This window comes from Podarcis bocagei, assembly GCF_964188305.1.
Source record: "Podarcis bocagei genome assembly, chromosome: 1".
NCBI classification, from domain to species: Eukaryota; Metazoa; Chordata; class Lepidosauria; order Squamata; family Lacertidae; genus Podarcis; species Podarcis bocagei.
Genome location: NC_138125.1, coordinates 83,379,848 through 83,406,411, shown reverse-complemented (window position 1 = coordinate 83,406,411; position 26,564 = coordinate 83,379,848). Strand labels below are relative to the sequence as shown.

The window sequence follows — 26,564 nt, the reverse complement described above, 5'->3', positions numbered from 1 at the left end:
CGAACTGCTAGGTTGGCAGGAGCAGGGACCGAGCAACAGGAGCTCACCCCGTCGCGGGGATTCGAACAGCCAACCTTCTGATCAGCAAGTCTTAAGCTCTGTGGTTTAACCCACAGCGCCACCTGCGTCCCGCTATGAATTATAGTAAACTATAATTCATGTTAAAAATCGTTTGCTTTAAAGTTCCTGCAAAACTCCTTCTCAGCTGCTGGTGCTGCTGCTGCTGCTGCTGCTGCAGTATAGACAAATGAGCCAGAATCTGGCTAATCATCCAAACCTGGGCTCATGCCTCTGGGCCGTCTTAAGAATATCCCGCGTCATGGTACAAAGTCCCTCAGGCGCCCCCTCACCATTTAGCAGAGTATTTTAGGGAGGACGGCGCTGCCAGCAGGGCTGAAGGAGGCGGGCAGCAGCTGGAGGGCAACTCCTCCGGCGGGGAAGAGGCGGAGGCTGGACGCTGCGCCTCCTGGCTCAGCTGGACACTTCATGCCGCGGTGGCCACAGCAGACGGAGGCTCCGGGTGCGGGGCTGCTTCGGCACAGCATAGTGGAGGCGGGCGAGGGTGGCGAGCTGATGCCAGCAGGCGCCACATCCATCCTCCGCCTCTTCCCTGGCGCTCTCCAGAACCTGGCGCCCCGGCGCCCCACACCAATAGCCTCTATGGGTAAGACGCCCCTGTCATGACTTCCGCCCCACCAAACAAACCAAGAACAGAAAGCACGCTGCTTCTTCCCATTAAACCTCGGTTTCTGTCTATAGTTTTATGTGAAATGGAAACTCAGCCACTATAATGATCCTAATTAAATCATGATAATCACTGTACAGATAAATCGTTGTAGTTTGTTCTTTTCAGCTGAAGACTGCAAAATTATTTATATAACCACAAATTAATTAAACATTGCAATCTACTACTGGAGATCTTTGACCAAAGCATTTCATTACAGTCCCATTTACGCAGAGGTCAGTTCAATCCAAAACAGGTTTTCTACTCTCAGCTCAAGTTGGGCTGCAGACACTACTTGCTTTGGTTGCGGAAGCAGAGAAGAGAAGGAGGAAGTTAGAAGTGTGTGTGCAGAAGCAGGGGAGATGCCTCATACAGCTTAAGACCAATGTTTCCTTCCCAAATCTGCTTCTTAGAATTCAGGAATAGACAACATCTGGAGTATGAGAGCTAGTGCCCAGAAACAGGAAGGAAGAATAGTTGCTATTTCTTATTTCAATTAATTGACAAAATTTATATACTGCTTAATTGTAGTGTAAAGGTAAAGGTAAAGGGACCCGTGACCATTAGGTCCGGTTGTGACCGACTCTGGGGTTGCGGCGCTCATCTTGCGTAAAGCTTCTGGGTCATGTGGCCAGCATGACTAAGCCACTTCTGGCAAACCAGAGCAGTGCACAGAAACGGCGTTTACCTTCCCACTGGAGCAGTACCTATTTATCTACTTGCACTTTGACGTGCTTTTGAACTGCTAGGCTGGCAGGAGCAGGGACCGAGCAACGGGAGCTCACCCCGTCACGGGGATTCAAACTGCCGACCTTCTGATCGGCAAGTCCTAGGCTCTGTGGTTTAACCCACAGTGCCACTCGTGTCCCTGTAGTAAGTTGTAGTAAATTGTACTGTAGTAAGTGCTTTCTAAGGATTAGTAAAAATTTCAATGAAAATGGTTAAAATCAATTAAAAACATTAAGGATAATTTAAATAACAGTAAAAGAAATTAAAACATGTCAGCACCTATGGTTCTGGATGGGCCTAAACAAAAATGTTTTGAGCAGGTGCTTGAACAGCAGAGGCACCTGCCTGGTGTCAACAGGCAAGGCGTTCCTTACTTGTAGGTGCTGCCACGCCAAGAGATAATATTTGTACAACTGTGTAACAAGTATTACGTGGCAAGTATACGTAACTGTCGGTTCCACAGAGCCACATAAATAGGGCTGGAAGAAATACTGCCTAGCTCTGGCTTAGCAAAACCTAGCTCTGAGAGGTCTGCACCAAGCTATTCCCTAATAACTTACATGGGGTAAAATTCTACAGCCTTCCTAAGCAGCCCATGTTCCATTGCTCAGCTGCTTTTATAGCTCCGCCAGTGTTTTACTTAAATATTTCCTGGAGCAAATTCTCCTTGTGTATTATCCAATCTTCCCTGAATCTTTTGAGGAACTCCCAGTCTCTTCCGACTTTTGAATAACGTGCCCCCTCTCTCCCTAACATTCCTGTCACTAGGCTATAAATTTATCAGTTGCCTTCAGCCCTTCCTCATACAATTTGCCTTCCAAAACTGTTGTCATCCTTATAGCCATAGCTTTTTTCCTCTGAATTGTTTCTAATTTCTGTGTCACAGAGATGCCGCAGGCTCAACAGCAGTTTGGCAGGCTTTATAGCATCAGCTGAATACCACTACTGTTTATTAACTCTTACTGAGTGTGTCTATATGACCAAAGACTACAGCAGCTAAAAACAACTGATCATGTCCCTGTGAGCTCAGGAAAGTATTATCAAAGTGACTTAACCGCCACTAGTGGTAAGGGAACAGCACCAATATACTAGTGGTTTTATCTAGCATCAACTTTTATAAAGGAGCTGTCACATAAAGGACTTTTGCTTAGTTTTTTATTGATATTTGGACCTCCTGGGCAGCCATGATTTCACTTTTGTTGAGTACACACCTCTTCCCTGCTCCTTTCCTGGAACTTATAATTACTTAAATCCTCCTTATTTTAACCCAGTGCACCTACAAATACAAAAGTGTTGAGGAGCTTTTTTCCAAATGAGATTCTAAGTCCTGCATTGCGAGGTAATTGGGACACTCCTGGCTACAATGTTAAACCAACTGACTCAGGAGCAATTCCCATGGAATTCAATAGGATGTGTACCTCTGTGTGGTTAGGATCATACTGTAAGAGAGTCAACCTGTTATGAACCCAAGGGATCATGTGCACTGGAGATGTTGCTTCTTCAGCTAATTAAAAGGAGGTCCTAGCAAGATCCCAGGTGGTACATTCTAGGAAACTTATGTGCTCTTGTCCTACTTATTTGTCCTTTATTTGGCTTTATTGTGAGCTTAGAGCCATGTTGAATTTTTCTTTGATGCTCTGTCTTAGCACACTTTATCGGAATCATGGACTTTTGAACCAATGGAAAATATTACCCAAGCTTCTTAGCACTGCCGCTCAACAAACTATCTTTTGCAATGTTTTGACTTTCTACATACTTTTATGGTATTTTTAAAATAAAAACTCTAATTTTATTTTACTTTATTCTTCATCCACTAAGTGCAATTTTTAAATAGGTAATATTCATTTGGCTCACCTTATTCCAATGTTACTCATGGTAGCCTTATCATTACTGTGATTTGGTAGGTGCTCTCAAGGAGGGAATGGCCAGGCAAGGAAACACCCCTGAGCAGTAAGTATAGTGTTTTTGCCTGCTTTGGAGCTAGTGATAAAATGATGGCAGCCACACCCATGTGGGTTGAGGAAGTAGCACAAAAATATCATGAGATTAGCCTGATTTTGGCTTCATTTAAAATATCACAGCTAAGAATGCTAAAGTAAAAGAAAAAAAACAATTATTTGTCCATAGTCCCTTTTGTGAGGTCCCTGATCACACACACTGCCTCAGGTAACTATTTGGGTGGCATTCCACTCTATGTAGCTCTATGCAGTTTGTAAACCCATGCGGAAAGCACACACAGCACCAGTGGCATTCAAAATAAACAAAAAATTCCTTCCAGTAGCACCTTAGAGACCAACTAAGTTTGTTATTGGTATGAGCTTTCATGTGCATGCACACTTCTTCAGATACACTGAAACAGAAGTTACCAGACCCTTATATATAGTTAGAGGGTGGGGAGGGGTATTACGCAGAAGGGTGGTTGGAATGGGTGATTGGCTGATAGGTGTGGTAAACCTGTTGACTACTGTTAACGACTACAATTGGTCTTACAGGAAAAAGCAAGGGGTGAGATGGCTAAAAATAGTTTTATCATGTATAATGAGAATAAGAATTCAAGGGTCTGGTGACTTCTGTTTCAGTCTATCTGAAGAAGTGTGCATGCACACAAAAGCTCATAACAATAACAATCTTAATTGGTCTCTAAGGTGCTATTGGAAGGAATTTTTTAATTTTTTGTTTCGACTACGGCAGACCAACATGGCTACCTACCTGTAACTAAAATAAATTAACTTACTGTTAATCATATGTGCTTGTATATATGAGAGTTTGTGGTTGAGCTGGGAATCTTACGATCTACCAAGTCCTCTTGCGGCATTGCCTGGCCCACAGCTATCCTTCTTCCAAATTCTCACCATGGACTTCCTTAGCCGCGCTGAAAAATCCCACCAACTGAAGAGTATAATGCCCTCCCTGAAGCTTAAACACACCACAACTTCAATTCCCTATGTACCATTCAGATGAATGGCTAATTGTAAAAATTACTACAAGCACGGGCAAATATTGGCTCACGTTATGGCAAAGAGAAGCGCAACAATCCCCCTCCTGCAAGGAAGTAAGGGACATTGTCAAATTCCTAGATAAGGTGACAGTGAAGGCTTCAGCTTAACCATTGGCGCCTGGAATTTAGAAGCTGTCACCAACAGGGAAAGTATTTAAGACAGATTAAAAATCACACGCTTCAAGCCGCTCTGACAAAGCTGCCTTTACAGATCACAGCAAGGAGGATCTGAAGGACCGATAGGCAGGGATTTGGTGGATAAAAAGACCAAACCCCTGTTTGTGAAGGGGAACTGAAGAGTCACCTCTTTCTGGGAGGGTTTGTCAGCTTTGCAGTGATGTAAAGAAAACCTCGGTGCAGGAGAACGGGAGAAAATCTCTCCTTAATGTTACAAGGCAGCTTTCTCCCGTAAAGAGGCAACATTTGTGCTGGGGGCTGTGCGCTAGGTTGGGATGTGGGGAAATTGGGTTCAAATCCCTGCTCAAACATGAAACTCCTAAAGTGGCCAAGGGTCCATCATTTGCAAATTCCATTTGAACTTTTGGGGATGGGATGCATTCACCCACTTTGCATACCACATTCCCCGGTTGCTCAGCTTAAGCAGAAACCTGCACTCATGGGCTACAATATTAACATAGCTGTGGAATGGAAGAAATTAGAAGGTCATCTAATCCAGTCCTTATGCTGAGACTGGACCCCTGTATTTAAAGGATCTATTTCCATTACACTGTGCCAAGAGCTAAGAGTACATGGGTCCAGTCTGTGTCATGGCAGAAGTGACCATGGGGCAAAACAAACGTTATAACATCAAATGTTCTTATTTTCAGAAAGGATAACAATTGAACCATTATAATGGTTATATCTATGTTTGTTAAATGAACAGGAGAACAGCTCTCCCCATACGAACTGACCCAGCCCCCCCCCCGCCGCAATTATCATCTGAGGCCTTTCTTCCTGTTCCTCCTCTGTGAGAGGTCCAGAAGGTGACAACATGAGAACAGGTCTTTTCTGCAGTGGCTCCCTGCTTGTGGAATGCTCTCCCTGGTGCCTTTGTTACTTATCTTTAAGTGCCAGGGGAAAATATTCCTCTTCTCCCAGGCCTTTGGCTGATTAAACAATCTGTAACCTTTTAAAATGTGTGTGTGTTGCAGCTGCTGGTGGTATGGTTCTTCTTGGTTACTATGGTGTGTATTTTTGTGTTTTTATATTGTAAACCATCCTATGATCCTTGGATGAAGGGCACTAAATAATAATAATAATAATAATAATAATAATAATAATAATAATAATGGTTGTAGCTGGAGATTCCACTGTATATAATTAGAAAGCTGAGGAACCCAACAAACCAATGGCTACTAGAATAATTCCAACATGGAAGAAGACAGAGGAGGAGACCCTTATATGTTAAGCTAGTCCTTCTCTCCACCTCATATCCGATTAGGAATAGACAAATTTCTCCACTTTGTTTTTTTCACTTTGAATTTTTCCAGTCTTATTATGCCACATTTCCACATCCATTTGTGATTTTTAAAAATGAAGTTCTCCTAAATATTCATCAACATGTTAGTGTGCATTTCTTGTAACATACCCATCTTTGTATCCAATTTTTCCTAATACACACATTTTTAAAGCATTTTTTCAGAATGTCATGCATTTTGCTACTTTCACTAATATATGCATACTTTCTGCACACCTTTCCCCTAATATACACATTTTTGTACACATTTTTGGTGGCAGAATTGCATCAAAAAATCCAGAGAAGTATGAATTCTGAAGGACAGCTGTGTTTCAGGTTGCAAGTGTTCCAAGAAGGGTGAATTGGGTGGCTTCACATTGAAATGTGAACCGATCCAAATAAGAAGATTAGAATTTGGAATGTGAAACTGGGCAGTTTGGGTGGTGTCTAAGGAGAGAAGGAGAATGCTGATCCTTCAGCTGGTGATGAGCTAGCTGCATGACAGTACGAGCTGACTGTCTCTCTCACATTGCTGCCTTCGGGGCGGGGGCGGGGGGTCAACTGCCTGTCTCAACACAGGGCTCAAAACTAACGGAGCAACAAACAAGTGCAAGAACATGCAGAGAGAAAAAGAGAAAGATAACTTACAGGAAAGACTTCATATCCAAGCCTCGATTCCGAATCTGCCCCACCACATGGTCCCAGCTCCCAGGATTGGAGCGGCTACGACCACCACCTGTCCTGTGCTTGGAGCCAGCAGGGGTCCCTTGCCGTGACTGCGCGCTCCGACAGCCCCGGGGATTGCCACTGGTGGAGGTGGTGTGGGACTGCAGGTGGCCCAGGCTCTGGCTGGTGGTGGGCTGGCTGTGGTTGGGTTTCTGGTGCTGGCTGAGTGGCTGTTGGAGACTCTGCTGGCGCATGAGGGTGCGCGGGCGCTGGCATTTCGGGTCTCCTGCTGAGGTGGGGATATACTCAAGGGTAGTGGCTGTGGACATGGTGGAATCCTCAAAACTTAGGGAGGTGAAGGGCGAGGGAAAGGAGAAAAAGGAGAAGAAGGTAAAGGGGCAAAATTGGAGGAAGGAAAAGCAGATAGTTAGAGAGAAGATGCCCCAGCACAGCACTCTCTCTGCCAGGCACCTTCGGAAGCAGCAAGCCGTCATTTGGGGTTGCAGCTGCACCTCAGCTTCTCCAGCAGCATGGAGCCCCCGCCCTGTAGCCATTTTGCGGCCTTCCTTGCTTGTCAGTCCTTGAGCTCAGTGTGAGATTGCTTGCGAAGCGACTTCTCCTTTCCGTGCTCCTTTGCTTGTAAGGAGGCTCAGAACACCAACTCTCATTTCCGAACTAATTAGGCTGCTTTGTGAAGGCAAATCCCCTGGTGCCTGTGCTGCTGCTGCCTGTGACATGCAGTGCACCCAACAACCACTTTCCCCATTGGCTGTGTCTGAATCAGCACACCTCACCCAAGTGGCAGTGGGAATAGGAACTCTCACATGTCCTAGGAATGGTGTCACGGACACTGATGGCCAAACTGGTGGCATGCTCCAGGGCTCAAGTTTTATTTTTTAAATGAGGCTGTAGTAGTTCCCTACTCTCATCTTGAATACAGGTAGCTTTGTCTTCCAGAGCACATAGTTACACTTAATAGGGTTGCCAACTTTTTGCGGACAGAATTCTATGCCTTTAACAGCTGCAAGGTAGTCAGAAATGAAACTGCTGTAGCTTTTCCTGCTACTGTGTGCCAAAGTTGGCATTGGGATTTGCACTTTTGCCTGTTACATAGCAGTGAAAGGCACAGAAACCTGTCCACTGAAAGGTGGCAAACTGAGGGAGTTGTAATAATTACAATAGACATGTCGGGCTTGGATTTGTTAGGCCAGGCGTGGACAACTTCTCAGTATTTATATTCCTAAAAGTTGCCATATTGTCTTCTCTCACATGAAACATTCCAGTGAAATTTGGGGAGCTGTTTGAGAAGGGAACTAAACTTGAAGGTTGCAGGCCTCTGTTTTCAAACATGTGTCACTGTCAGACAGCTGCAACACAATGTGTGTGTGTGATTCCAGAAGAAGAGGTGAGTGGGAGAGGGGTGCTGAAACTTTCCTCCATACACTGTTTTGAGTGATCAGATGCAAAAGAGCAAAAGGCTTCTGTCCTTTTGTGCAGAAGAGGGAATTTCAACAGCTTGTCATAAAAGCTACACCTGCTGAAATTCTCTTTTCTGCAAAACTATGAAAAGAGCAGGAGTCCTGCCATCTTTGGCATCTGCCCATTCCATCACTGCGCCTCCATCTTCCGAGGCCACTTTCCTCCTATCTGAGCTTCATTCTGGTCTCATACCACAGCTGAAAAAAGGAAGCTGGGTTGCATGGTAGCAGGTGGGGAGGGGGAGGGGGTTAGGAGGCAAAAAGTAAGCTCCCACACCTCCACTTGAAATTGCCATCACTTACTTTTTGGCTGTTCAGTGTGACCTGTGTTTGAAGATGCATGCCTTGTTCTGCCCTCAAAATCAGGACTGAAGCACATCACAGTGAGGTGTCCTCCACCTACTGAGAGTGATGCATGATGCATAGTTTGGTATAGCTATGCCTTACTGCAGAGGTAGCTACTTTGGTACCCTCATGATGCTGTTGGGCTATCCATCTTCCATCAGCTCCAGCCAGCTTGGATGGATGACGGGAGTTGTAGTCCAACGGCAACAGGAGGGCACCACATTGGGTATCCCTGATGTACGCCCCTACAGATGTGTGAGAGAGCCTTGTAGGAATGGTCTGTAGCCTGTGGACAGTGAAGCACAGGACAGAACATATGGCTTGAAAGACAACACAAGAAGTGCAGATTGCTGTCAAAAATACATGACAGAGCCCCACAGCTAACCACACAGAACAAGTGGTTGAGCACACATTCAAAAACACAATGCAGATATTAGCTAACCATTCAGCCAAAGACTTGAGAAGAACAGACATAGCTGATCACACTGTTAGATGAAAGGACAGGAGGGAAGGCATGCAGGTACTCACAAAAAAGGCCTCATGGTCAGGGCTGTTCATTTTCTGATGGTCTGCACTTGCAGAATTCCAGGTGGAATTTGATATGAGCAAAAGGATTTAGATTCCTGAACATTTTTTAGGAACATGGGAAGCTGCCTTATACCGAGGTCCCCCTATTGTTTCATCTATTGTTTAGGGTTTCAGATAGGAGCTTCCTCCAACCCTATCTGGAGATGCTGGGGATTGAACCTGAGATATTCGGCACATAAAACATGTGCTTTACCATTGACTTATGCACCTTTTCCTTCATTTATTTAGAAATGCTTTATAAGCCTTTATGTTTGTGGAATTAGAACTAAGAGCTCACTGGCATTACTGGGTGGCAGAGTGTTATGGCATGCATAGCTAGCCATCCTTCTCTTGTGACCTTTAATCATCTTCCTGCTTCTCAGTTACCTGCCACCACATCTGCTCTTGCCCTTGCCCCAAGTTCTAAATTTTAGCAGAAAGCCGAGTTCAAGTACAGATTTGCATCCACCTTACTGAATCGCATAACTTGTTTTGAGTGCTTGATTTGCCTTTCCACAGTAGAGAATTGGCTTTCCTTCCTTTCAAATTTTAAAACACCATTTCTGAACAGCCCTGCCTGCAGTTTAAGCCAAAGCCAGAGTTAGGAGTGGGAAAACAAGTGCACAGGAAAGGGATGTGTACAATAAATGACAAAGCATGTAATACAACAGGATGGCTGAGAAAGCAGGCTGTTGAAGTCATAACGGTTAAGCTCTGAAGGAGTTTGGGTGTGCCCCCGAAGGACATGGCTGGCCTCATGTCTGAGTATCTCACAGAAACGGCCAATCCCTAAGGCAGGTGTGTCAACATGTGACAGGAGAGAGGTGCACAGGCGGCCGATCACCCACCAGTCTTACTGTTTCCCAGCTCTGCTTCTCCCCAAGCCCTCCTGCTTTCTCAGGGTGGAGCATCTGACAGCAGTCACTCTAGAGCAGCCAGATGGGGCTGACTGTGCCAAAATATTTCACAGGCCACTTTGTGTAGAAATTAAAGCCAACCTAGTTCTTAGGTTTAACCAAGGAGGCACAGAAACCAGGACCTCGTGGCAGAAGGGTTTGAGCGTTCCTTACTTGCTGCTGGCCTGACCTGAAAGCCACCTCCACCAAAAACAGCAAAGAAATGCTGATGCCAGGGACGTAATGGCAAAGTGGTGGAATCTTTTTGTGTTGAGAAGAGAAGAGAAGAGAAGAGAAGAGAAGAGAAGAGAAGAGAAGAGAAGAGAAGAGAAGAGTGAGGAGGAAGAGCAAGAGAGAAAGAGAAAAGAAAGAAAAGGAAAGGAAAGGAAAGGAAAGGAAGGACTTGTGAAAACCTATATAAGCAAAGAGCCCAACACCCCCCTTTTCTTGCCTTGGAAAATTATTCAGGTAGCTCTGCATGCATCTGCTACCAGTGAGCTTGTTTGGATCATGTACTGAGCCCCTAAGCCCAACCCCCCCTGCTGCCAGGCATGAGGCAGAAATGGACCTTTCCAGCCACTGCCTTCTTCACATGCAGTGACCTCATTTCAGTTTTCTATCAAATCCTAAATTAGTCCAATTTTCAACCTCTCAGTCACAGGAAACTAAAATTGGCTCTCCTAGGCCTGGAGCCAGCAGACTATATAAATTTCTATCAAGGGTAATTGCGGTGTGGGAAGCAGTCCCAGTGCTGTAGGGACTGTACCATTTACACCTGGCCCTCTGGCATACCTGTGGGTACCTTATCCCACTTCCAGTTCCTATCACAAGGCTATTGTGCAAGCAGACAGGTAGGCTATCTCAGACAGACAGACAAAGCAAAGTAGCGCTCCATCACAAAAACACACATGCCAGATACAGGGACAATCCAGTCACAAAAATCTTCATTATGAGGGATGTATATGACAGATTAGTTTACTCCACAATGAAAACTTTATTTAGTCAGAAAATGCTTCAATGTCTAGGACTAATCTAGATATGAATTAACATTAAGACTTTTGGTCTCCTGCTGAGAACATGGATTCAATAGGATAGCTCCTTAGATGTCAGGAATGAGGCACCTGACAGGACAAATGAACTACCAGTCATTTCCTGAGTCCACATTGGTTTTGAGAAGCCACATAGGAATGCTCATTCAGTAGTGTCAAGAGGAAGATCTGTTTGGAAACCTAATGGAAGATAAGCCCACTAATAAAGACAGTTATGGGATCTTTCTGCTCAAGACACAGGGAGCATCTGTGAGAGATAAAAAGGTCTGGAATGAATCACACTCTGGTCTCACACTTCTGGACAGCTCACACTAGGATCACAGTAAATTTACTCAGAATCATCTAATAGTGCAGGTAATGCTACAGTTGCTATGGTCAGCCCTTTGGCCTGACCTAGCGTGAAGCCCTTATCTACTGATGGGCAGTCCACTGAAAGCTGCTAATAGAGTCATAGCTCTCTTCTCCTGAGCCTTTAACCTCTAATTGGTTAAAGGTAAAGGTACCCCTGACCGTTAGGTCCAGTCGCGGACGACTCTGGGGTTGCGCACTCATCTCGCTCTATAGGCCGAGGGAGCCGCCGTTTGTCCACAGACAGCTTCCGGGTCATGTGGCCAGCATGACTAAGTTGCTTCTGGCGAAACCAGAGCAGCGCATGGAAACGCCGTTTACCTTCCCACGGGAGCGGTACCTATTTATCTACTTGCACTTTGACATGCATTCGAACTACTAGGTTGGCAGGAGCAGGGACTGAGCAACGGGAGCTCACCCCGTCACGGGGATTTGAACCGCAACCTTCTGATCAGCAAGCCCTAGGCTCTGTGGTTTAGACCACAGTGCCACCAGTGTCCCTTCTCTAATTGGTTAGTATTATAAATTAGCCAACTAAGGATTACACAGTGATAACACTTACTAAAAGTGAAATCCTTTTTCATATGGCAAAATTCTGTTTCTTTTATTGATTTGCATATTCTCAAGACTACTTCCATATGAAGCCAAAGTGTGTGTGTGTGTGTGTGTGTGTGTGTGTGTGTGTGTGTAATACAGCCCTCTGCTCCTGCACAACAGAACTGATCCGAGGGCACAGCAGACTGTTCCATCAGGTGTCACAACCATCACCTATGCTTTCCTCTGCTCTGCCTGAATCTAACACCAAGATGGTAGCTGGGTTTGGTTTCTCCCCCTCCCCCTCCCTGCCCCCGCCCTCAGCCCATCCCTAGCTACAAGGACTTCTGCGTCACAAGGCCAGGCCAGGCCTGTAATGTACTCTCACTCACTTGGATAGGCTGAGCTTCCCTGCTGCTAGGTGGCTCTGCACCGTTTGCCATCGACCTCTCCCCGCCTTCCCAATGCTGGGCTCGCTGTGGGCAGACACGCTGCTCTTCATGCCGTCCTCTCGGAGCTGCTGCCTCTCCCCGTGGCGTCCTTCCCGCTCCCCAGCCAATCCTGAGGTGGCTGAAGCAGCCAACTTTGCACCTGACAACAAGGTGCCACTGGGGCACGTCAGGAGAGGAAGGTGGCCGGTGGTAGTGAGAAGGAGGTCACGCAAAGAGGAGGGGGGAAAAGAGAAAGAGAGAGAGAGAAAGAGAGAGACAGAAAGAAAGAGAGAAAGAGAGAGACAGAGACAGACAGACAAGGGACAGACAGACAGACAGAGAGAAAGAGAGACATCAGCACTGCAAAAGAAAGGGCCAAGGAGAGCCTTTGTCCCAGGCAAAGACAGCAGGCAGCCCTGGCTTGGTTGTGAGGTTATGATTGCAGCCAAAAGTTACTTTATTCCATAGACAAAGAAGGGTTGAACAATGGATAAGGCCATTGGGAGAGGCACTGTGCAGGCGAAGGGAGAGAAAAGCCATGTTAGTGAGAGAGCTTACCACTGCCATCACCATCACCACACAGTGCAGATGCAGAGAACACGCTGAGAGGGTGACCAAAACGGGCAACCCCGTCCTGTGCTGCAGAGAAGGTGGAGGGGTGTGAGGGGTAGGAGAGCCAAAGGAACTGGAGGCGGGGGGCAGGGAGGGAAAGGTGCCGGCCTCTCTTAGGGAGCTGCTTAAGGCAGTGGTTCTCAACCCATTGGGAGCACCGTACAAGCCTAGCAAGCCGAACGTCTGAGCCAAGGCCCCTCCAGAACAACAGGACTGCTCTAAGTTTGTGATTGGGCTCTAAGGCCTTGGGCAATGTTGGCCATTGTTTCCATTGTGGTTGGTTTATGTGACTATTGTGTGTATTGGGTTTAAAGCAGAGTACAGAAGCCAACCACTTGGTTGGAAGGCCTACCCTGAGAGTGAATAGTCAGGAGCTTGACCTGATGCCAACGAATCCAGAAGAACACTATATTGCACTGGGACCAGAGAAAAGGGGGAATCCAGGGCATCAACCACACAAGTCTGTCATACCAAGTACCAGTGCAAATGCCAGAAGTTGGGAACCACTGAATTAATGGATGGGAAGGGGGAGGGAGGGAGGGAGGGAGGGAGGGAGGGCAGGAGGGGTTGCTCGTCTCCATGGCCATTTGTCCATGGGGAGGGGGTGGAGTGTGAGGGAAGAGGTAGAAGGGGGAAGAAGGGGAAGGGGAAGGGGAAAGCAGGAAGGGGAGGTTGGAAGAAGGGTGTGCATATACTCACTATATATGATCAAATTAGTTAAAGAGAGACTCACTTGAGGGAAAGTCGTGGATCACCATACGGGGCGTAAGGTGATATGTTTAGTATAAACTCCTTGGGAGGGTAGGAGCTCCATTTCTGCTGCACTGTGTTGTCATTGTTATTCCAAAAGTCTCTGTCTAGATCACTACATCAGCCGGTGATGAGGGGAGAAAAATAAAAATAAAAAAGGGAAATACAAGAGAGAGAATCTAAATTCCTGCGAGGGGAGGAAGGAGAAGAAAAGAAAAAAAAACCCCAAATGAGAGACAGCGAGGTCAGAGTGGTGATTTCTCCTCCTGTGGAAGGTAAGCTCTGTGCCTCACACCCACATGTGTACACACACACACACACAAACACACACACACACACGGAGGGACAGGTGGGAACAGGAGGTAAAGCTGGAGGAAGACAGGAGCAGGCACCTCCAGAATCTGGTGGAAAGAGAGAAAGAGAAAGAAAGAGAGAGAGAGAGATGGCGTGCAGTTAAAGAAGTTTCCCTCAGATGGCCTTACAACTTGCCTTCTCAGGCCCTTCATTTTGCCTCCTGGGAAGGACAAAGTAGTGCCATTTTGCGTGCACTACTCATTTTTCAGTCTTCATCTAATATGGAGCCTTCTAGAGAAGGATTGCAATAGCACCTAGCACAATGGCAGCATCTTTTTTTTTAAAGAAAAAATAAAAATAAAAAATAGTAGTAATTTCTGTCCCAACCCCAAAATATTGGCAGGACCTACTGCTGCTTCTGAGGAGAGAATATAATCTCTTCCAAGTGGTTCTCTGTGCAGAACGCATGCATCAGATTAGAGATAAATGTAACAGAGAAGCAGCAAAGAATCTTGAGTGTCAAGTTAGGGAGAGCAACTCACCAAGATGGTTCCTGTGAGGCACTGAAGTAGAGTGTTATAATTCTATCAAGTGTATAGCAATGTGGCACACTTGAGCGGTATAAAAACCATGGGATTTTGTTCACGTGTACTGAAGTGAAATTCAAGAAAATCACTGGGAGAGAATTAATTTGAGCAAGGCTTTGGCCTCTGAACCCTTTCCCCATGCCTGCCAGGATGTGTGCCTGGAGCATGGGAAGTAATAATAAAGATGACTCTGGATGCTTGTCATCAAGAAGAGGGCCTCACGTAGCCTGAGGGATGTGGCATGTCCTCACATGGATCTTCTGCTCAGTTGTGCAGAAGGAGCCAGGGAGGGCGATCTGTCTTGAATTAGAGGCTGTGCACTGGCAATATTCTCTAAATAGGCCATGACTCCCACTCTATGATCTGATAGAGCCTGACTAAACCATCTACTCCTGATTTTAGAGCTCATCAAATGGCTACCTAGCACTTGTTTCACAGGACTGAGATCTGACAACAATGGTCTTTGAAGTCAAGAGGCTCTTTGGTAAATTTATTGGAGACATCAAAGGTTCCTTCCAGGGTACACTTCTGTGCGCAGTCCATTCGCTGCTCATTAACTGTCCTCCTTTTGGGCTTGAGGATGAAAAGGCTTTCCACTGGCCTCTTGAGACACATAAGAGAAGAAAATGAAAAACCTGGGATAAAGGGTAACTGCATTTCCCCCAGATGACCTGTTTATTCAGCATTTGTCTTGGGCGTTGAGTTCACAGAAAGCGTTTCCCCACACTTTCCAGTGCATTCTTCTTATTTTCTTGCGCAGAACTTCGCAATCAACTATACGCGCAAAACCTGAATTTACCAGGACGTGATTGAATCCCACCCCAAAATAGCAGCAGTCTGCAAGCGCCTGAACTTAAGGCTCATTCGCAGGGAATGGAAACACAAAGAAAAGTGTTACAAGGAAGTGGGGAAAGTGGAGAGGCAAGCCTCTCTCCACTGTGAATCTCTGCTTGCCTTCCTCCTCATCTGTCACTTGCCTTGTTGAGCTTGGGATCAGGGGTGTCATAGAGGCCTCCTGTAATGCTGCAATAGGACTGTGCAAGGGAAACACTTCTGCTGCTGTGCAATGTGAGAGAAGAGTCCCAGGCTTTCAATATTGCTATGTTTAGTGGCGGTTACTGCTGTTGCATCATGGTGATCTTGACCCACTCATAGGCATAGGCATCCAGTGAGAGCAGAATGTACACAGCCTGCCAGGTCCCAAAGACACCAGGGAGACAACAGTGAGTATCACACATTTATGATAAAAGAACCAGACCCCAGATCTCTGTATTCATCACATATGGTTCTGCTAAGGATTTAGCTAATGGAAAGCAGTGCTACTCAAGCTACAGATGGGTCCGTGCATCCAAGGATGCAGCATCTACCTGTATGCAAGTATGTGCACACATACACACTCACTCATGCAAAATATGAGATGTAAGCACACATCTACATACAGTGCGCGCACGCGCACACACACATATATATGAATAATCACACATAAATGCTTGCACAACACAAATGCACACATACTGAAATGTCACCAATCTTTCTGCTTGGGGGTCAAACTAGATGTCACTATAAGGGCACAGCATCGGGAGCAGTCATGAATATGTTTTTTTCTTTATTGGGTCAGCCAATGACTATGGTATGCAGGAAGGTGAGGTATCCCTTCCCTCCACAACCACAGTCCAAGATGAAAATGCACCCTGTATGCAGCTATAAGGCTTAGAATAAAAGCTCCCACTGGCAACAACAGGAATATTCTTTCTAAGCTTGCAGGGAGAGAAGCGTTGGGCTTGGGATTGTGTCTGGAGAAGGAAATAATAAACTTCACCTCTGTGCATGCTGTGGTCCTGATGACAATTGCCCTCCTCACACACTTGTTAAATAAAGGAAAACCATATACATGCAGCTTAATGCTACATATTTAGTTTGTGCAGTTTGGCCCTCCATATCATCACCCCAGTGGGTTTCTTGGCACCAAACAGGAGGAGATACAGGTCAGAAAGTGCCAGATGTTCACACTTTTGAAGGAAGGAACACTCCTTTCACCAGATCCACATAGTTCCATGGGATGTAATCAAGTTCTCTTATTTCACAACATCTCAGAGTCACCACTGAACTCCTTGGAATAAATGCCAGATCTCTGCAGTGTCCTGTACTGCAGAAAATTTGACTTGGCAGTCGCATAGGCAGATGGCAGCAAGGAACTGAGGGTTAGCTTGTATGATCATACTGGAAGGCAAAACACCAGCCATGTTGCAAAACTGATACTTAATCATGCTCTCGGGAAATGTGAGCTTTTAATCATTCCTGAAGATGAGACAAAATATCAGTTTCGCCATATGGGTGTGCATCTACAAGGAATTGTAATCATGGGATAAATTTCACCCCAACATGATGTATCCCTATCATATAAACTCAACTCATCGTAAGTAATTGTTGCAGTGTGAAAGAAAGGGAAGAACTAAATGGAAGAAAGGGAAGAAATAAATGGAGACCCATCTTCAATTGAGCTATGAGTACAGCTGCATTGATGAGTCCAAAGAATAGCCTAGGCACCTTAAAGGTTTTGTTCCACCACATTGCTCAGCACAGCAGCTTCATGTGCTTCTGCAGTACTCAAATACCGTGATATGCTCACCTCTTCCTTGCTTCTAAGGGAAAGTTCTGAGTTAATCACTGGGTAGCTAGGTGAAAATCCTAAACACACTGACTAGGAAGCAAATCCCATTGGAAACAATGGGGCTTACTTCCAAGTAAGCATGCATAGGAATGCACTGTCAGGCTTTAATCCTATGCCATTTACTTAGGAGAAAGACCCACTGAAATCAGTGGCCTTGAGTCCAAGTTAACATGTACAAAGATCAGGTTATAAATCTTTTCTACACAGAACACCCTTTGTTGTATGTTATAGCCCTTAACCCACCACACCCTTCAGGGACAAAAAGAAGGAAGCATCTACTTTGAAGAAGTCCAGCTCAAGGAGCTGAGCAGAATCATCTCCTGCCAACAAACCAGAAACATTGTAAACATTTGGGGGGGGAACAAGTACAGTTTTAACAAGGGTTAGGTTACAAATGTAGATGAAGTATATATAGAAAATGTTATGTGACACACATTACTTTAAAAAAGAGAGTAAGTGTTCTAGGTCTCTCTCCTCTGTTAGCCTTCAAACCAAATGACAGTAGGTCCTCAACAGTATTTATCGTAAAGGTCTCAAGAAAATGCAATGAAAGAAACATTCAAGTAAAAGCAGGGGTTCCTATGCAGCAAAATTGGGAAAACCTATTCTTTATGTACGACAATGAGAAGAAAGAGACCCAGAAGTGTTTATAGAGAAGGGTGGGCCCTATCATATTATCGGAAAGCTGATAAAGGATAAAGCTTAAGAGAACTCGTCCACAGCAGGCCAAGGAAGAGCAGCATATAATTGGTGGGAATGTGGAATTTGGCTTAGTCCCCAGCTTCCTGCTAGAGAATATTTTCATATAACCAGAGGGGCTTAAATCACAGTGACATGGACAAATTTGCTGTTTACAGTTTGTCCCACTGCTGAGTCTGCCACTTTACTACTACGCAACTCATTGCCAAGTCATTTCTTTGTGTGAACACACACAGCCACAAAGGAACCTGGAGTAAGTCCATAGACCACAATGACTTGGAGTTGTTTCAGAGGAAAGGATTTATTTATTTATTCAGGCTAAAGGAAGACTATGCAGCCAGCATTTTGCCTGGAACCAATTGCCACAATTTGAAAATGTGGGGGCATAGTCTTAAGGCTCAGGAATCTACATACGTAGAGAATATCCATAACCACCTTGAAGCTGTTGTTGTTGTTTTTGCAATCAAGCAATAAATAAAATTTATGAGATAAATAATAAATAAAATAATTATCTTCTCACCCCGTGAAAAGGGGCCAGGAAGATTTTACTAACTTTTACACTACAGACACGCCTGAGACTAAGCCCTGGAGAAAGAAAATATCGATGGTTTGCTTTTCCATTAAGGAGATTTATCACGTGCCCAGAAACAGAAGAAAGGCTGAACTCTTATTTGGACTGGTATATATCAAGTGTGGACATATAAGGCAGAACTGCAATTTGGTACTGATCTCTTGGGTAGTCCGAATCTGTTGACGTCACATGTATAGGGAAGGAGAGAGTCTGAAATGTGTTGAAATACAGGCTGTGCCCAGGGGAAATGTCAAAGAAGCAGATAAAATAGTAAATGTGGGGGGTGGGGGAAGGCTTGCAGAAATGTACCGGTAATAGGGATAGAATTGCTTTTTGAGGGATAGCACTTGGAGTTTTGAGCCTTGGGATGTGGAGGTGTGACTACAGGTGTCAGATTGCTATGGTGAGAGGGTAAGAGTGATATAAAGAGAACAGCCTTATTTTCGTAGGGAAAAGTTTCAGGGTAATAAAAGAAGTGGTGCTACTCTGATGAATGTTGGGACGAGAAATATTTACAGGTGTGCCAAGAGCATTGTCTGGTTGGAAAACATAAAGGTGTATGCACAAGAGTGGGGCATTTACAAAAAATACAGGAACAGTTACACAAACTGAAGCAGTATCAGGAGCTGCATGTGTACAACACATGTACAGTGGTGCAGTGGCAGCTGGTGTGGTGGTACTGCGAAGCTGCCCTCCCAATACTGGTGCCACTGCAACTCATCAGGAGAGGTCTGGGGAGAGACAGAGGGGAGGAGAGCTTGGGGCTGTGTGGACACACTGGGAGAGACAATGTGGTGCTTCCGCTGATGGTCTATGCAGCCCTGACCTCACCATCACTCAGTCCTGACCAGGTACGCTGCAGAGATACCAATGTTGGGAGGGTAGCCATGCCCTACTACACTGGCTGCTACTGCAGAGGTGTGACATATATATATTTATATATATGCATGCTTAAGATTAGAGCAATATGGCAGTGGAGGAGACACGTGACGTGTGCTTAGGACTTTTCAGCTACAGGGTTGCCTGAAGGCAAAACAGCCAACACATCCCCAATGAATATCTTCATTGTGCAGTGATTGTGATCCAAGCACCTCCAGTCCATTCACTCCTATAATTCCTCCTGTGACTTACTTAATGGCTTTCTTTTCACTGCGACCTCGGCTGGAATCTGGAGTTCCCACCGTCTCCAAGGAGTTTTTATAGCGTTTGCCCTGAAATGAAATGGAAAAAGAGAAGGTGAGGATAAGGGTTTATCTGGTGGGAGGAACAGCTTTGCTTCTGAAAGGAGAACAGGAAAAGATCTAGGTAGGTCCCTTCCCCTTGTCACACTTGCAGTGGCACTGTATGTGATTAGTGTTCGGAAACACAAAAGGCCAGCTTTGTCCAGTAGACCCTTTGAAAGTAGAAAATTTGCATAAGTGGACTGTAATATGGGGGTGACCTCCGTAGAAGTTTTTGGTAAGAGAAAATGCTCTGCTAGTCGCAGTGAACTAATATATCTGCTACAGCTAAGGCTGAAAACAGAGTATTGTATAAAGATGGTTTTACTTAGTGCTGTAATTCCACATGCATTTCCTCTTTGTAGATAAAATATATCAGCAGCTAAAGAAGCATTTACCAAGTCAAACCAGGAGTGCTAAAATCATAAAACCAGAATTGCATCTATCTGATGACAAAGGAAATCTGTACTAGAAATACAAAAACGTATTGGGCTTTGTCAATGATCAACAGATTCCAAACATGATAGCAGAATGGACAGATCCTATGAGGTGATCACCAATGACAGCTTCATACATCACAAAAATGCCTTGGGCATGATGTAGATTTAGTAGATCCACAGCTGATGAAGAATGGACTTAACTAGAGGAAAAGGTACAAGACTGGTAATTTTAGGTGTTCTTGTACAGCAAACTCAGGCACCCACCATTTAATCCTCAATTTTTAAAGTATTTACTGAAGTGATGACCTGGAAGTCAAAGCCCCTCCTTTTTTTAAAAAAATAATCAAAACAGTTTTATTGAATTACACTGATAATTTAGCAGCATGAGAAAATATTGTTACCTTAGAATTCCTATAACAATATATAACATATACAATATAAAATGCAAAGGGCAGGAGACAAAAAGAAACTGCAGAGTGATCTGGTTACACTGTTTAATTCAGGATTCATCCACATACTTGTGGATTTCTAATCACGGGTCCGACAAGTACTTTTCTGGTCCCACTGTTGTGCTTGGGAAAACCCACTGCTTACTGCTGAATTGGAACAAACGTCAACTGAGTCTTCTGCAGCTATCGGAGCAAACTGAAATGAAATCTCCCTTGCAACTATCTGAAAATAGCTGAGAAGTTGCAGTCCAAGGTTTCCTTTTTGTGCTACTCCTGGAACAGTTCTGTCATATGTGAAAGTGCCAGAATAACTTCTCATGGGGCAGACAAAAGGGGACTTGACACTTTCCCTAATTACACTATTGAGATCTAACCAGATCAGATGCAGATAACACATTCTTTCCTTCTACCTGTTTTCTTCCTTCTCCCCCCACCCCTTTTTATCACAGTGAAGCAGAAATATTCCTACAGTACAGAGTACTGAATGAAATAAAGGAATGGGGATGGTGTTGACTGGGTTGGTGTGTGCAATTATCTCTAGAGCTTTGAACATATTTTCTCTTCTCTGCTAGTGTTTATTTGCATGTCCTTGTATTGGTTCATTTAAAAATAATGAAATCAGAACCATTAGGATAGCTCAGTTGGAGGAGCATGAGATCCTTATTGCCAGGGTCGTGGGTTCAAGCCCCATGTTGGACAAAAAGATTCCTGCATTGCAGGGGGTAGGATTTAGATGACCCTTATGCTTGCTTCCAACTCTACAGTTCTATGATTCTATGATATATAAAGTATATCAAATAAGATATTGGCATTTGTATGCTTTTAATAATTGTCATTCACATGCAACACTAAGCCAAACCAGTTATGAAACAGGTTAGTGCACAGAAAAACTTGGCTGCTTTGCTCCTCCCTCACAACTGTGTGTACTACCAGGAGACTATGATTTAGCTCAGTGGCGTAGCTAGCTGCTCGAGTGTCCGGGACGGCACAAATGTCCTGCACCCGGGGTCAGGGCAAGCCGGGGCAGAGCACACTGTGTGGAACCTCCACGGAGTCCGCAAGCCCCACGTTGCCATTTCAGGCAGCACGGAGCCTGCAGGTGCCCGAGCCACTGCGTAACTCCCCAGGAGAGATGTGTGGCTCAGGCATGCTACAGGCCAGGCCCCACGGTGACCCCCCTCAGTGATGACACCTGGGGCGGCCTGCACCCACTGCATACCACTTCCTACACCACCAATTTAGCTTAGTGTTATGAGTGAAGGTACACTCAAGCTTTGTCTTCCCCAAATAAACCATGAGTTGTAAGCCAGTAACAAACCTTGGTTACAGCTTGTGGCTTGTTTGGAGCAAGACAAACCACTAGCCTAACACATAACACTAAGTCACATCATGGCTTAGTTCTTGGTGGTGCAACAGCAGCAGAATTGGGGAAGGTGAAGTAGACATGATTTTCTAACTACACACCAGTATACTGATTGCTTCACACTAAGCCACAGTTTAGCTTAGTGTTATGTGCAAACCTGGCCATAGTCATTGTTTACTCTAGTATTTCATTTGATGTTATTTAAGTATTTTTATGCAATAAAACTGAATTGGATTAGAGGGGAGAAGATAACTAGAAGCTTCCCAAACTGCATTTTCATTATTGTCAGCTAGAGATCTGGAACACCAGATCTGACAACTTACAACTACATTCAATTCCAGTGTACTTTGCCTTGAAAAAAACTATAGAGTTCTTGCATTGTGCATTGAAGCATCAGAAATATAAAGGCAAGGCAACAGCTAGGTCCCTGGCATTAGGTAATGTAAGGCTATATCGAGGGATCAAAGTTTGGCTTCAGTGGAGATGACTAATCATAGTTCACACTGAAGTCAATGGGAACTGTTGAATGCCTTTCACTTCCAAAGATCAGGCCATTGCAATTTAATTAACTGCCCTCTAGAAGGAACATGTTCTCTTAATATTTTATTGTTGCAACTTCCTCCAAACCCTGTTGGGTATTTCTAACCACACATTTTCCCTCAGCATAGGGTTCCTGTAAAGTGATATTTATTAGCTAAGGGGCGCAATCAGAGGCACCAGGCTGATCAAAGTGTTCTTTTGTAAAAGTGCTTTGCAAAAACTAAAATAAAAATTGAACATTATCTTAGCAATTGGTTCACTGGCACTGACACATTCTTTATAGAGATCTGGATGTTGACTGGGCAATTGTGAAAGCATTTGTCACTTTCTTAAACAAAATAAAGTTATTCCTTTCTCATTGTTGCTGATGTGAATAGAAAATATGTTGAATGATATGCTCAGATTCACATCAGGAGTCCATTGCTTTATTATTCTAATTCTGTCATTTGCCAGTATGACTTATATTTTTGTTTTGTTTTTAAGATTTAATTTTCAGTTGGAGTAGTAATACTGCTAGAAAGTTCAGGAGTAGCCAATTTGCAAGCCAGAGATTTCCCCCATGCTGCTGAACTGGAAAAGGAAACAGCAGCAGTAGTGCCTTCTCTCACCTGTCTTATCTCAGGTCTTTCATCTGCTTCACCTTTGACCGCAGGTGAGAGACCGATAAAAGGACAGGGTGAAAATGGGAGGGAGAAATCACTGTTGCCTGGTCTCTAATTCAGTGGCAATTCATGTCTTGCTTATATGCTTAGAATCACAGAATTGTAGAGCTGAAAGGGACCACAAGGGTCATCTAGTCCAATCCCCTGCAATGCAGAAATCTTTTGCCCAATGTGGGGCTCAAACCCGCAACACTAAAATTAAGAGTCTCATGCTCTACCAGCTGAGTTTCCCACAGATATCCGGCTGGCCACTGTGAGAACAGGTCATGGGCCTGATACAAAAGACTTCTTATGTTCTTGTGTTAATTTTAAAGGCATGGGGAAGTCTCTAGCTTAGAAACTGGCAGCCACAAAACTATATGCATTTTTTCCATTTCATTTTACACCTCCCAAGCAAACAGAGATGTTCATGGGAGTCCCTCTACTTTGGGGGTCTTGAAACTAGGTAGATGCTTTGGTGCTTCTCCATGCTCTTCAAGGTGAACAAAATTCAGCCTTGAAGGCCTACCTTGCCTCCCCTTGATCACAGTCCCAGCAGAGGAGAAACAGCCAGGCCATTTTAGGATTAATTGAACTCTAATTAATTAAGTTCACAGTAACAAAAAAAACAAAACGCATGTCATAAGATAATGAAGTGAGCATTTTGTTCCTAATTGGGTCTCGATAATAAGGCTGCTTGGTTGTGATTTCTGATGGCAGTCTCAATGTGCTTCATGATTCTAGGGCAGGCAAGAGACAATTAATGCTAATTAGTGAACAATTAGCAAATGAAAACACAGGTGTAGAAGGGAGACAGTTTTTGTGCTACTCTTGGTGCAAGTCTGCTGGCGCAGCATAACCCAGAAGGCCTCAGGCATGCAAGTAGTGCATCCTTCTTCCTTAGACTGTGGATTAGATGTGAAAGGGCAATGATTACAACCACAAAGGGCACCAGTACCAACCACAGATGCCGATGCTGCAGCAAAATAAAATTAGGGACTACAGGAGGGAATAATACAAGACAGGCTGAGGGGGGAAATGATTTGAACAGCATAAGACTGGTGAGGAAGTGTGGGGAGACAACTTTCCATTGAGATTTGGAATGAAGTGCTGGGAATCAGAGGCCAATCGAAAATCAGATGTCAAGAATGAGCAGTGTAGAGGCCTTCACACTGAGAGATGGAGTCCAAAAGGGCTGGGAGGTCTAACTCAGTAATTCCATTTGAAACAACACAACTAACTAATTACCTAGGAAAACCACTTTCTAAGAGTCATGGACTTCCTCCATGCAGACTGAAGGTGTAAATAGGTGAATAAACCATATTTCTTAAAATATTACATTCTCTGCCATGTCTTCCATTATCCAAGGGGACACAGACCCTGTGTGTGTGCCTGGGACCCCTGGTAGGGTCGCCATATTTCAAGCAGTGAAAATCTGGACAGAAAAGTTGTTGAGTTTTTTTTTGGCAAAGTTGTTGGACTGCCATATTTGGGTGATGTATGGAAACTCTACCCATGGGCTCTTGTAGGCACCTTCCTTTTGTAACGACACGTTATTAATAATCTAGGCATTGGGTTTGAAACTGTACTTTAAAAAAATTCTGTACAACTCTCCTTTAAAAAAAGCCTCTCTAAAAATATGTTTCTTTTTAAAAAATATTGTCCCAGATTTTTTTTACCTTCCTTGACAAACATATTTTCTCTCTAAATGTTGTGTGATTTAATAGGTATTTAAATAATGGGAAGTAGTTAACACTTGTTTTCCTGACCCCAAAGAGACAGAAAATCGTAAATATTTTTGACAGAATCTAATAAACTTGGGGATCAGAGGGTAAAAAGATTCTAAGGCAAGGATGACAACTTAAAGTTGTTGCTTGTTGCTTAGACAGGCAGAAGTCACAGTCCATCTAACAGAAACGAGGTGTTTCAAGGAGTCTAGGGTGCTAGGATAAATCTATCAGAAGATTTCTGAAATCAGCTATGCATGAACACTGCGGTCCTCTGGATATCTGAGAAGATCCAGAGTCCCATATGGGATGCATTCATATGACTATGCAGTCATTGAAAGCCATGCAGAGTGTGGCAGGATCTGTAGAGATTTCAAGATTCTGAGATGGGCTTCTAGGAAGTTAGAAATCCTGACAAGCTTTGAATGATTTAAAACAATAAAGAACAGACCATAGTGCGGTCATTATGTCCAGCTGTAGTTCAGAACACTTTGGGCTGGGCTGCTGGGCTGTTGTTGTTTTTAACTAAAAGGTGTATGAAATATGAATTTCCATTGGGAGAGAAAGTGGGATATAACATGAACAAATGGATGAAATGAAAGATTCTTAGATTTGAGAAGACCATGCGCTGTAATTGAAATGCTACTGGAGTTACAGTATTTAACTCCCTCAACCACCTGCTAAAGTCAAAGTAGTTGGATTCTGTAATGACATAGCAAATGAGCAATGGAGTAGATTTTAAGTTTCATTTTCCAAAATGGTCACATTCAGAGAAACTGTAATCATTGCCCATAACAACCTACAAAGCATGTAAATAAAGCTCTTTGTATTAGTTGACTCCTGATATAAAAATGTTTTGCAAAAACTCCCTGCACTGCCTACATGTCCATGGGCAGAACTTGCTCTGAAATTCAGACAATGTTTCAATAACTATGGCTCTGCAACAGAAAAAAATAACAGATGTTCAAAGGAAAATGCGAGTAACACAATTGGCTCCTTACCTTGTTTACTGTTGGTCATGTCCTTTTTGAACATTAGCTATGGATGTTCTTCCCTCCATCAGAAAAAAGCAAAACCCAGGAGGTGATATCCAGTGGTGTACATCCACTAATAGAATGGACAGTCTTTGCAGAACAGATTCCCTCTCCCTCCTGCAGCACCCTACATGCTCCCAAATCTGTTACAGAAGATTAGAGGACCCGCAGAAGCAGATGTGAAGGGCCTGCTAGGAGTGGAGAGGAAGGAAAAGTCTTATAAGCAAGCAGAAATCTGCTTGCACCTAGAAGCTCTAATGTGAGGAAGTGGCCAAAACTAACCAAATGAATGTCAGTAGGGACAAATGTAAGGTTCTACACTTAGGCAGGAGAACCAGCTGCACAAATGAAAGATGAGGGACACCTGGATTGCCAGTAGTACAGTGAAAAGGATTGTGGGGTCTTAGTGGACCACAACCTTAACTTGAGTCAACAGTGTGATGAAGAAGCAAAAAAAGTGTGAGTGTCGTAGTTTCTCAATAAACTACCTTTCTCACAGCCCTACCCAGAGATTCTGGAGACTTAGCTGAGAGTTTATGCATGCAGAGCAGATTTTTCTGCCTCTGAGCTACAGCCCTACCCCAAAGTAAGAAAGCGGTAGTATAAACACTCATAGAATTGGGATGTGCGTGGATCTGCACCATCTGGAAACCTTCCTTACTGACATCAATATTGATTTCATATTAGATGGGGACTCGGCCAGGAAGTTTTAAAAAATGTGTACAGTATTTTCAAGGCTATGCCA

General features: G+C 44.2%; 1 protein-coding gene across 5 annotated transcripts in view; it reads right to left on the bottom strand.

The window, feature by feature from the left end:
* Positions 1 to 26,564, bottom strand: part of SYT7 (synaptotagmin 7) — a 225,810-nt gene that overhangs the window by 62,475 nt on the left and 136,771 nt on the right. For 2 of the 5 annotated variants that reach the window (XM_081200664.1, XM_081200663.1), the window contains exon 3: positions 19,537 to 19,616. In XM_081200664.1, coding sequence (XP_081056790.1) covers positions 19,537 to 19,616 — 80 coding nt within the window. Of the gene's footprint in view, positions 1 to 6,555; positions 6,919 to 12,182; positions 12,399 to 13,566; positions 13,699 to 19,536; positions 19,617 to 26,564 lie in introns of all 5 variants that reach the window. The other 3 variants (XM_081200660.1, XM_081200661.1, XM_081200662.1) reach the window with 3 other exon arrangements.